Raw genomic sequence first — 12,453 nt, 5'->3', positions numbered from 1 at the left:
TACAAGCTGCAGAGCAATCTGACTGAGCACCTATGGACGGAGAGTTTGTGTGTGTATGTGTGTGTTTGATTGTTAGTATGTGGGTGTTTGCAAGTACAAGGGATGATGTGTGATCATCTCCCTGTTCATGTATGTGAGTCCTATCGGATCGTCAATGGAGTGTGTGTGTGATTTGTGTTTGTGTGCTGTGACACACCATGAGAGGTTGGGTACATTCCCCTCCCGTGGCTGCAACCTATGCCAACCCTAACTGGCTGATGACCGTTCTGTCACCATCTGGTGGCTGTGGTTGTGCCTACACGAATTGCCGCCCTCTAAAGGAACTACATTTCCCTAGAGTGGGGGGAGTTAACCATTCTTGGACTTAAGTAAAAGCTTTATTTTTCTTTGAACCTCTGGTCTGGTGTAATTCTGGCATCCTGCACTACCCATGACTGACACCCAAACAACCTCTCATTATATCACATTGCACAGAAAAGACATTGAAGCTGTAATCATTCAACCGAATTTTAGTGCGAAGCCAATAGATGGGTTCTCCCAGTTGCAGGTGAACTACAAGTATCTGGGTGCTTACTTTACAGCCCTGCTCAAGCTAGGATCTCCCTTCCTCCTTGCTGGGGCCCCAGCATCAGCCATTAAACCTATTTTTCATCCAGAAAGCTGCAGCTCGCCTGGTGTTCAGCGACCCCAAGGCCATAGAGAAGAAGTTTCTGGAAGAGTTTGTGGTGGAATGTGGTTCAGAGGGAGGATATAACGGTATTTGGTGAGTGCTTCAAGAAAGTGTGCGTTTTGCTTCACTGATCCAGTGTGTGTACGAAGAAAAGCAGGACGGAACAAATGACTTAATCATTTATTTATTTAATATCTTCATGAACATAGAGGTGGCAGGTTCAACTGATCATGAACAAGGTTTGGACTTTGGATGGTGGTACAATTAGTAATAATTAGTAACTACAGTATCATGCAACTATGCCTAAGACTGACTACCACTGATCACCCAGTCTGGTTGAGGATGAGGATGCTTGTTAATAACTATATTGAGGTAATATTTGATCTACTGCGTTGTTTGTCTGGCAGGTTCAGCTTTGTGAGAATGTACTGGTGTCTCTTTGGTAACAACTCAAAGCTGGACTGGGAGTGAAGACTTGGTTCATTCTACAACATCTTAGAAGCGATCCAGTCGACGAATTGTGCCACGTTGGTGTATATTCCCGGCTTGTTCTTCAAACCGCAGCCGTCTCCCCAGCTCACCACGCCAGTGACATAGTGAGTCCCGTTCCGCTCACACACCAGAGGGCCGCCAGAGTCGCCCTGGTGATCAAGACGACAGGTTAGGGTGGCCGAGCTGAATTGGTTAGACTCACTCCACAGTATAAATACCGCCCACCCGTGCTTTCAAATCACTAGCTTTTACAGTAGGTGACCTAGCTGGATGAAACAGCGTTTATGAGAGGTGGTCGTGTTTTTAAGTCAGCATTGGGCAAGTGAGAGTGGACACAATACTCATGAGGGGTCTACTAATTACCACAAAGTACCACAAAGAACAACAAAGTACCATGAACTACCCCAAAGTTCCCCAAAGTATACCCCGAAATACCACAAAGTACCCTTAAATACCCCAAAGTATCACAATATACCCCAAAGTGCCCCAAAATACCCCAAAGTATCATAAAATACCCCAAGGTGCCTGGAAATACACCACAAAGTACCCCAAAATACCCTACAGTACCCCAAAATACCCCAAAATACCCCAAAGTGCCCTCAGGTATACCCTACAATACCCGAAAGTACCCCAAAGTACCACAAAATACCCCAAAATACCGCAAAATACCCCAAAGTGCCCCATAATACCCCAAAGTGCCCTAAAGTATACCCCAAAATACCACAAAGTACCACAAAATACCACAAAGTACCACATAATACCCAAAAATGCCTTTAAATATACCACAAATGACCCCAAAATACCATAATACCCCAAAGTGCCCTCAGGTATACCCTACAATACCCCAAAGTACCCCAAAGTACCACAAAATACCCCATAGTACCACAAAATACCCCAATGTGCCCCAAAGTACCCCGAAATACCACAAAATACTCCAAAGTCCCTTAAAATAAACAAAGTTCCTGGAAAGTGCCTGGAAATATACCACAAAGTACCCCAAAATACCGCAAAATACCCCAAAGTGCCCCATAATATCCCAAAGTGCCCTAAAGTATACCCCAAAATACCACAAAGTACCATATAATACCCCAAAATGCCTTTAAATATACCACAAATTACCCCAAAATACCATAAAATACCCCAAAGTGCCTGGAAATGTATTTCAGGGTACTTTGTGGTATATTTCCAGGCACTTTGGGGTATTTTGTGGTACTTTGGGGTATTTTGTGGTACTTTGTGGTATTTTGGGGTATACTTTGAGGTACTTTGTGGTTCTATGTGGTACAGTACTTTGTGGTATTTGAGAGTATACTTTGGGGCACTTTGGGGTATTTTGGGGTACTTTGTGGTATATTTCAAGGCACTTTGGGGTATTTTGTGGTACTTTGTGATATTTTGGGGTATACTTTGGGGCACTTTGGGGTATTATGAGGCACTTTCGGGTATTTTGGTGTATTGTAGGGTATTTTGGGGTACTTTGTGGTGTATTTCCAGGCACTTTGGAGTATTTTATGGTACTTTGGGGTATTTTGGGTATGTTGGGGCTCTTTGGGGTATTTTGGGGCACTTTGGGGTATACTTTGGTGAACTTTGGGGTAGTTTGGGGTAGTTTGGGGTTCTTTGTGGTGATTAGTAGGACCCCTGATTATGGGTGACCCTTGTTACAATAGATTGGCACACACACACACACACACAGACCTGGCAGGAGTCCACCCCTCCCTTAACGTTGCCAGCGCAGAACATGCTGTCGTCTAGTAAGTTCCTGTAGGAGGTGGGTGAACTGCATCGCTGCTGGGAGATTAAGACAACACGGGCATCCAGCAGCTGATTGGTAACATAATTCTCTGAGAGAGAGATAGAGAGAGAGGAGAGAGAAAGAGAGAGAGAGAGAGAGAGGAGAGAGAAAGAGAGAGAGAGAGAGAGAGAGAGAGAGAGAGAGAGAGAGAGAGAACGAGGGTTGGTCTGATAGAAAACATATTTTCCAAAGAAATCTTTCGGTGAGATAAATTGTTCCTATTAGCATATGAGCATACAGTATGAGAAGCCTATTAATATGTAGACTAATGGTAATATGGATATGTAATAATATGGATATGTAATAATATGGATATGTAATACATTCACACCAATGACGGCAGCTGCCATGTACAATGCTAATCCACTCACTGGGAGAAATTTGGGCTTGCTCAAGGACATTTCAACATGCTGCCGGGAGGAGCTGGAATTGAACCGGAAACCTTCTGATTCCCAGACGACTACTCTACTGAACTACTGGCATCCCCCTGTTTTTACTGTAATTTGTACAGTAAATTGGTAGGGGTGATGTGGTGTTTTGTAACAGGCGGCAATATAGACTTGGAGTGTGGGCATGTGCTCAGAGGCTCGCGGTCTGACATACGGTACACTAAGAAGTCTGTGGGCGACCTTTGCTTGATATGGGATGTAGGTCCCCCCCCAGAACCTGAGATATGGGTATCAAACCAGCCACCATAGAGAATGAATGGGGAAACTTATTATGCCCCTGAGCTCAAGTCTTAACTGAATGGTGGTCAATGGGCGGTTATTCTACATGCTTATCCGTGAGCTGTGAATGTTTTTCTTTTCCATACATTTATTTCCAATTTTTATCCCATTTTCACCAAATATGTTAACCAGACACTCGACCTATTGTCCAATTGTCCCCTGTCGCTGTTGTGGAGGGTCTGTCGCACAACCCTGCAGTCGGCGATCTAGAAGAGAGAGCCAGCCACCTGAGTCCCTCAAGCCCGTGACCCCGACACCAGATGGGGTCACTGTAGAGCGGCAGACCCTCGTGCCGAAATTAAACTAACCACCAGTGGCGGCCCAATATACCACTCCCCTGTGGGATCTGGCGAGACCAGGGCGCGAACCCCTTTGGGGTTGATCACTTTGGGGTCTGGTATCGGTTTGAGTCTCTGGACCACCTTGTATTTCTTTGTTTCCGGTTCTTATCTAAATGTGCATTTTGATCTCTGGAATATTTGTTCAAAGACTGACTAGAACCCTGGGGCGGCTGTAGCTCAGTTGGTAGAGCGGGTCGTTCAATGATCGAAGGGTCAGTGGTTCGAATCCCAACTCCGACTGTCCACATGTCGAAGTGTCCTTGAGCAAGACACCTAACCCCAAATTGCTCCCAATGAGCAGGTTAGCACCTTGCATGGCAGCTACTGCCATTGGTGTGTGAATGGGTGAATGAGAGGCCATTGTAAAGCGCTTTGAGTGCCGCTAAGGTGGAAAAGCGCTATATAAGTGTAGACCATTTACCATTTAACCTAGACCTAGACTTTTGAGGTCAAGAAAATATCTTCATCACTGGATATGTGCACAAATGCTCCTCAGGTCTACAGTATACACGTTTTGCACAGTGCACTTTACTTTGTTTGCACTGTTTTTTGTATTTTGTATTTGCAGTTTTTTGTACTGTTTTACACTGTTTTACACTGCCATGTCTTTGCACTGTCCTGACCTGTTCTGCACCCTAACCTATGTCATCTGCAACAGCGTAGGCCTTAACCATAGTCAAATCCCTAGTACAGTATGTGTGAACCATTTACATGGCTAATAAACAGATCTTATATCTTGTAACTGTAATCCAGTCATATCAGATATAGGGTAGGGTAGGGAGGAATGAGTATTCAAAGCAGAGCCTATTGTCTATATGTGTCAGTGGAGGTGAATACTGTCGCCTACTTGACTCTGTGGCCCCCCATCCTGAGATAATACACTCTGTGTTGTCGGGGAACTTTTCTCTCGGCAGGCAGGCCGTCTTCACAAAGCGAGTCTCATTGGCACAACGACCGTTTACACTTTTCAACTTGAGTAGAGCTACAGAGGACACAAGTGAGAGGCATTTCTTGCGCTATATTCAGCTGCATTTGTGGCAGAAGCACAGTACATTCATCTCTTTTCCCATTATGACATCTGAAACTATTTGAAGTAAATAAAATCTTTAGTACATGTTAACAGTACATGTACAATAATACATTCCTATTGTGCTTTTGTAGTAGTTACTGTAGTGACATTTCATTGTTTAAGAATGTATCATTGGTTTGCAGTTACAATATTCCTTAGTAGGAAATACAGGTATAGTATGAAAGTAGAGTGTCTGAAGTTTATGGATTTAATGGACCCACCAATGTCGTTATATAAGGCGTCGAGAGTCTGTCTGTACTCCTCGTGGACGATGGCTTTCTCCACATCAATGGTCTGGTCATACACCTCACCTTTCTGTATGTCCACGCCACCTAATTCCACTCTCATATGAGCGTAGGCATTGCTGTGAAACACATTATCACTTTCAACTCAATGGTTGTCCTGTATTCTACATAATTATATGGTGAGATGAATATTCATGAAAGAATGATCAGTTTCTTAAGAAGGAGAATAATCATGATCCAGAACTCACATGCAGTGAGCAGCAGTGAGAACCCAGCATGATTCAATGAGGATGCCTCCGCAGTCGTGGCTGAAAGGCCAGGATTTATTTTGGGGTCTGGTCTGCAGAGACACCTGCCATGGGTGGGCACCAGGGAGAGACTTCTTCCCCCCGAAGATCCTGGCCAAGCGGCCGGGCTGTGGTATCCCACACTGGGAGAACTCGGCTGGAGTCGGATCCAGTTCGGCTGTGGTGGCTGTGGTCGGGGGGTTTGGTAGAACTGGGAGGGGAGAAGATTCACGAAAGGGTTTAAAAATGATTTAGAAATATGTGTGTCTGTGTGTGTGTGTATGAGAGAGAGAGAGAGGGAGGGGGAGAGAGAGAGAGAGGGAGAGAGAGAGAGATTGATAGAGAGAGAGAGAGAGAGGGAGAGAGAGAGGTAGAGAAAGAGAGAGGGAGAAAGAGAGAGAGAGAGAGAGAGAGAGGGAGAGAGAGAGAGATTGATAGAGAGAAAGAGGGAGAGAGGGAGAGAGAGAGAGATTGATAGAGAGAAAGAGGGAGGGAGAGAGAGAGAGAGAGAGAGAGAGAGAGATTGATAGAGAGAGAGAGAGAGAGAGAGATTGATAGAGAGAGAGAGAGAGAGGGAGAGAGAGAGAGATTGATAGAGAGAAAGAGAGAGGGAGAGAGAGAGAGAGATTGATAGAGAGAGAGAGAGAGAGAGATTGATAGAGAGAGAGAGAGAGAGAGAGAGAGAGAGAGAGAGATTGATAGAGAGAGAGAGAGAGATTGATAGAGAGAGAGAGAGAGAGAGAGAGATTGATAGAGAGAGAGAGAGAGAGAGAGAGAGATTGATAGAGAGAGAGAGAGAGAGAGAGAGAGAGAGAGAGAGAGAGATAGAGAGCGAGAGAGAGAGAGAGAGAGAGAGAGAGAGAGAGAGAGAGAGAGGGTACCTGGTCCAGAGCATCTCCTCACATTGCAGTGGTCCCATTGGAGTTTTCCTCTTTTGTTGATAAAGCACCAGGGTCTAGCATCTCCATCTGGGTTTCTGGTGGGCAGACAGCACAAAATGCATTCATACTTATATCCAATCTGAAAAATACTTGCCAATATTGCTTTGTCGTTGCATCTCTCTCTCTCTCTCTATCTCTCGGTCACGTGGTCCCACCTGCAGTAGTTGTGTTGTCCAATGCCATCAAAGCCCTCATACTCCTTGAATGGATCTGCTCCTTTGTCTAAGATGAAAAAGGAGTTCCACTGCAGACAGTCGTCTCCCCCCTCCGTCTCACTCACAGAGCCACGATAAAACTCTCCATCTCCCTCATAACAGTCCTTAGGACCTGGAGACACACATGAGTTTAAGAGACTGGGACTTCTTTAGAATTGGGTGAATATAAATTCCAAGTAACTAAAGAATAAAACAGAGCAGCTTGACAGTACCCCTTTTTCCTCTGTACACTTCCTCAGTTTTTTTGTATTGTGGCAACCCAGGGGACAGGGAAGACCACACATACCAAAATGGCAGTGGCACACAGAAGTGAAGCAAGTTGCAGAAAATAGACAGAAGTTGTCTCTTTAATAAACTTAGTTACAAATAAGATCTCAAAATCTGTTATGGTTCGGGCCGGGTCTGCCCCGGTTCACGCCCGGCTCCGAGTCTGGACCCTTGCCCCTGCCCCAGACCCCTGGTTTGCCCTGCTTGCCCCGGACCCCTGGTCCACGCTGCTCGCTCCCGGTCCAGACCCTCGCCCCGGACCCCTGGTTCACCCTGCTCACCCCCTGTTCCCGGCCGGGATTCGTGACCCTGAGCTCCTGTGCCCCCTGAACCCTCCTGGACCCTGAGCACCTCCCCTCCCAGTGACCCTGCCCCTGCACCCCCAGAGACTTTTGTACATGATCACATTGTCACTTGTTCTGCCTTCTTGTGTGTTTGGTCTTGTGTTTGTTGTCTTGTCTCATGTTGGTTTGTGTCCCCCCAGCCCCAGCTCTAGTCCCATGCCACTCCTGTCTCTCTAGCTTAGTCTTCCCTTCTAGCGCCCTCCTAGACTTTCTAACTCCCACCTCTAGTTTCCTGCCCAGTCCCATTCCCAGTCCTAGCCTCTTTCCCTGTTCCCTTCCCTTGTGTCCTAGTTCCCTCTGCCCTTGTGTTGGTGTCTTGTTGGAATCCCTCCATGTCCTTGTCTGGGTGATTGTCTGCACCTGTGTCTCGTTATGTCTTGTTGCACACCTGTACGTTGTTCCTTGATTGTTCTCCCAGAGTGTATATATGCCCTCCTGTTTCCTCTGTTCTCTGTCTGTTCATTGTCATTGTAAGTGCGTTTCCTCCCAGTGTTCCTCTGTTTTATTTTTGGAATTAACTTTACTTTCTGAACCTGCGCTGCCTGCCCTCTGCTTTTGGGTCCGACCTCCACCAGCCTCAAACCATAACAAAAAGCATGCTTTCTGCCTCACCCCTCTTCCAGGCTTCTTCGGGCCTGGGTTTTACAGTTTTTGGTGAGGGGACGTGGCTGATTGCTGAGGCAGGTGTGGATAATCAGCCCAGGTAGTCATTAAGCTCTCTAATCCACAAGCTGTGGGGTTCTGGGAACTGCAGTCCCACAACTAGCAGCCACTTTTGGTTGTGAGGGTCCCAGGTTGCCACTGTATTCTATCAAAATCCAATCATGTTTTTCATGTAAAACAAAATGTGTGTTCGACTGAACCAATTTCAACCAGTAATGACATCCACCCTCAATCTTCAACTTTCAGCAACACACAGCTTAGATTCATTATTTGGCTAGTTAGCTACAGCATTGCATGTCTTCGGCTGTTCACATTACATTAGTCATTTACATGTAGCTGAAGCTTTTATCCAAAGTGACTTACATAATTGCATTTAACATACAAAGTTACTGTACTACTATTCACCAGAACTCATAAGTGCATCTCCTTTCTAAACAAGTGACAGAGTATAATCTAGTGCTTAAGGTGAAGTGCAAAAGTAAATAACTAAAAAAACAATAGGTGCTTAAGAGGGACAATCCTGGTAGTACTTTTTGAAGAGGTGAGTTTTGAGCCTATTGCAAAATATGAGCAGTCCTGGGCTGCATTTCCCAGAGGCATCGTAGCGCTACGTTCATTGTAAGATACGTCGTTAGGTCTCCCTCTAGGTGGTGCGTCGTTTCCCCAGAGCCTTCTAAGGTATACCTTGGCTAAGAAGGCTCTGGGAAACGGCTCCATCCAAGGTACATCGTATCTGGGAAACACGGCCCTGGGCTGAGTTTCCCAGAGGCATCGTAGCGCTACGTTCATCGTAAGCTATGGCGTTCATCATAGCGCTACGATGCCTCTGGGAAACTCGGCCCTGATGTCTGTGGGCAGTTCACTGTGTGGCCAGGACAGAAAAGAGCTGTGGTCATGTCACAACATAATCCAGAATTGTAGTTAACAGGAGAACATATGCCTGTACCAGTTTGTGTATATATGTGTCCACCTAGACCCTCATATTTGTCATTTGTCTCCTTCCTCCACCCGGCCCCGACCCAGGGCTGCACAGCAGCTATCATTTTAATTCTATATTATAATGTAGCTGTATGCAGCTACTGCAAATTATTGCTCAATCTCCAATGTTCATGAGATTCTTGTTCACAAAATGTTCATGACATGGTAGATGTAATGAATTTTTTATCAGAATTTTGTCAAAAATAAAAATTGACAGTATTTGTAATTCTGTCCTCATTCTGTACCCACAAACTATTACTATGAAATGAAGAACACAACTGTGACGTCTCATTCCATGGTAACAGCAAGCTCCACCAATCAAAGATGAAGAAGAAAGTTGCTGTTGGCAACCCCATCCAAAACGGCCGACCCTAGGACTACAACCTGCCAAATTGACTCCAGTATTGTCTCTGATTGAGCACACCTGCGCTCAATCAATACATTTCGAACCCCAGCCAGCATGTCACTTATGGAGTGACTTAAGCCTCATGGATTTTTTGATTTGGAGGTTTTCCTTTCAACTAGAATTATAGAATTATATAGACTTATATTTTTATGAGCAGATGTTGAGAAACGTTATTTACTCCTGTGTGTGTTTATTTACCAGTGTGTGTTTATTTACCAACTTGGCAGAACCTCCCGCTGTACTGGGCAGGACAGTCACAGTGAAATGAGGACCGGGTCCGACCCTTGTGACAGGAAGCTCCATTCAGACAGGGACTGGGGTTACAGGCAGCCGCTGGTGAAACAAGTTAGATTTAAATGCCATGATGAGGGAATTATAGCTGGCTCGCTAAGCCGTACCTGTGAGAACGGTCATGATGTTTATAGTGACTATACAGGAATACTAAGTCCCTTAGTAATACTAAAAACATTTGGCTTCTGCGGGGAAAGTAACTCTTCAATATCAGGACAACAAAAACATCAAATTAAAAACATACATGTTACCATCATTCATAAACATCAAAGTGAACGACATATTGTCAATTGTTCGGGTTACAAACTTACCTTTCCTGCAGGTAGGTGGCTGGTAGGGAACCTTGCACTTGCACTCGAAGAATGGAGCAGTATTTGTGACAAGACAATCACCATTTCCACATTTGGCGTCCTTGCAAATGTTTTTCACTGAGGACCAAAAACAAGAATAACTTAATTGACTCTTGTGCTTAAAAGCCTGTAGTCAAATATACCGAGGACAAACGCATCCTATTTTAAAAGTGGAAAGTGGTTGGGGAATTTGATCTTTTAAACTTTGATAATTTGCTAACTAAGGGTTTATTTGATTAGAGGGGGGTAAAAAGAATACCGGAGTGAATAATGCATCACAGGCTAGAGAGGTTTCATCAACTTTGATCAAGTAGCCTACTATACCACAAGCAGACTGATCAAGTAGCCTACTATACCACAAGCAGACTGATCAAGTAGCCTACTATACCACAAGCAGACTGATCAAGTAGCCTACTATACCACAAGCAGACTGATCAAGTAGCCTACTATACCACAAGCAGACTGATCAAGTAGCCTACTATACCACAAGCAGACTGATCAAGTAGCCTACTATACCACAAGCAAACTGTAGAATCAGTGCCTGTTGGAGAACACAATCAGTAATTGGCCATTTAGCCCACTATATGGCCCATTTAGCCCACTATATGACCCATTTAGCCCACTATATGACCCATTTAGCCCATTATATGACCCATTTAGCCCACTATATGACCCATTTAGCCCACTATATGGCCCATTTAGCCCATTATATGGCCCATTATATGACCGTTGCCCCCCAGAACCTGAGATACAGGTATTGAATCGGGTGCCATAGAGAATGAATGGGGACATGTATTTTACTGAATTAATCTTACACCGTATAGAATAATTTGTAAATTTGTAACTTGTAAATCTATAAATTGGTCTTGAGTATTAGAGTGTATCTGTATTGAGCATAATCTTGGAACCAGCATCAACATTTCATTGTGACTGTGCACCGCTGTACATGTGACAAATAAAATAAATCTTGAATCTAGAAGATACCGCGTTTTTCTGTCCAGAAGAATGTAAACAGTGTAGGGATCTTTGACCTTTTTGACACTTCTTGCCTCTGTAAGGTTCAGGGCAGGAGCACACGAAGCTGCCGTCTGCAGTGTTGTCACAACTACCACCGTTGAGACAAGGATTGGGATCACACTCATCTAGATGCAGATGGAGAAGAGAGAAATATAAGTGTGTGAGTCACTGCATGACACTAATAATAGTATTTTATTTTGGTAGGTGCCTTTCAAGACATTCAATGCACCTAAATATAGTGTGGTATAGAATCAGCTTCCCAGGTATTGTAACCTGTTTAATCATTCTTTAAAAAAGGAGAGGAAAAAGCAAACATTTATCTGCATTTTAAGAGTGAAGTATTTAATTTGCTCTTACTTGAGAGGTCTATATAGTCAAACAGCCAGTCAAACGAGACATCTGAGCCATCTAACTCTATTTCAGTGTAATCATACATCTCATAATCTGCAGGAGAGAAGAGACAGTGTGAGCATTATAGTAATTTACATTTTAATCATTTAGCCAAAGCTTTTATCAAAGCCACTTAACATAAGTACATTTGTGGTACATGCCAGTCATCAGTATAGACTTCAATAAGAACAAGTTACCCCAGCTATCTAGAGAGAAGAGGAGGAATAGCCCTGGTAACCCACAGTGTACTGTATGCTGGTTCTCATGTCAACCAATCACTAACAGAAGGTACAGTATCTTATTACTCTAGGTTTCAGGAACAATGCAGCAGCAGTGGGCTGCCTGCTACAATGACACAGAGAGGAAAGTGTGCTTACCTGTGAGATTCTACAAACAGGACAGACAACCAAACAGAAGAAGCATTTCAACTGTTAATGTACATTTATAGTATACAAGTATCAGATAGGTATAGTAGATGTGTAAAGGGGACACATTCCTCAGTTCAGATCAATGTGGATCAGTCAATCAGATCAGTCAAGACAATAACTACAGTATATTTCTGTATTAGCTCAGAAGATAATCAGAACTGCTCCAAAAGCCCCTTTAAAGCACATCAGTTGTACATTAGTACATTATTCATGATTTTACCTAGTGTTAATTGTGTCTACAGTATGTTGGGCATTCTAATGCATTACGTATTATATATGGAGATTGAACAAAAATCAACGTCTTAATTCTAATGTCTCTGATGATGTTCAATACTTACATCATCTAGTCCATGCGCTGCAAACACACACAGGCCGATAAGTAAAAGCACTGAAGATTCCATGGTGCTGCAAGTTCTGATCAACACCAGACCAATATACAGAACCTGAACACTGGTGTACTACGTATATGTGATAGACTAAGGTTCTTCATAACTCTCGATAATAAGATACAGGTCCCCAGATCACCACTGTCCTGT

General features: G+C 44.0%; 1 protein-coding gene across 1 annotated transcript; it reads right to left on the bottom strand.

Annotated features, from left to right (window-relative positions):
* Positions 1 to 847: 847 nt before the first annotated feature.
* Positions 848 to 11,615, bottom strand: LOC311326833 (hyaluronan-binding protein 2-like). Its single transcript, XM_084459811.1, has 11 exons — positions 11,457 to 11,615; positions 11,114 to 11,224; positions 10,044 to 10,160; positions 9,658 to 9,774; positions 6,724 to 6,895; positions 6,509 to 6,603; positions 5,589 to 5,838; positions 5,317 to 5,459; positions 4,874 to 5,008; positions 2,861 to 3,006; positions 848 to 1,311 (listed from the first exon to the last, which is right to left on the bottom strand). The coding sequence occupies exons 1-11, from the start codon at positions 11,533 to 11,535 to the stop codon at positions 1,156 to 1,158; spliced, it is 1,521 nt and encodes a 506-aa protein (XP_084315937.1). The 5' UTR covers positions 11,536 to 11,615; the 3' UTR covers positions 848 to 1,155.
* Positions 11,616 to 12,453: the final 838 nt, after the last annotated feature.

This window comes from Borostomias antarcticus (genome assembly GCF_949987555.1).
Source record: "Borostomias antarcticus genome assembly, chromosome: 29".
Classification (NCBI taxonomy): Eukaryota; Metazoa; Chordata; class Actinopteri; order Stomiiformes; family Stomiidae; genus Borostomias; species Borostomias antarcticus.
Note: the sequence above shows the minus strand (reverse complement) of the source record. Positions and strands in the feature narration are given on the sequence as shown.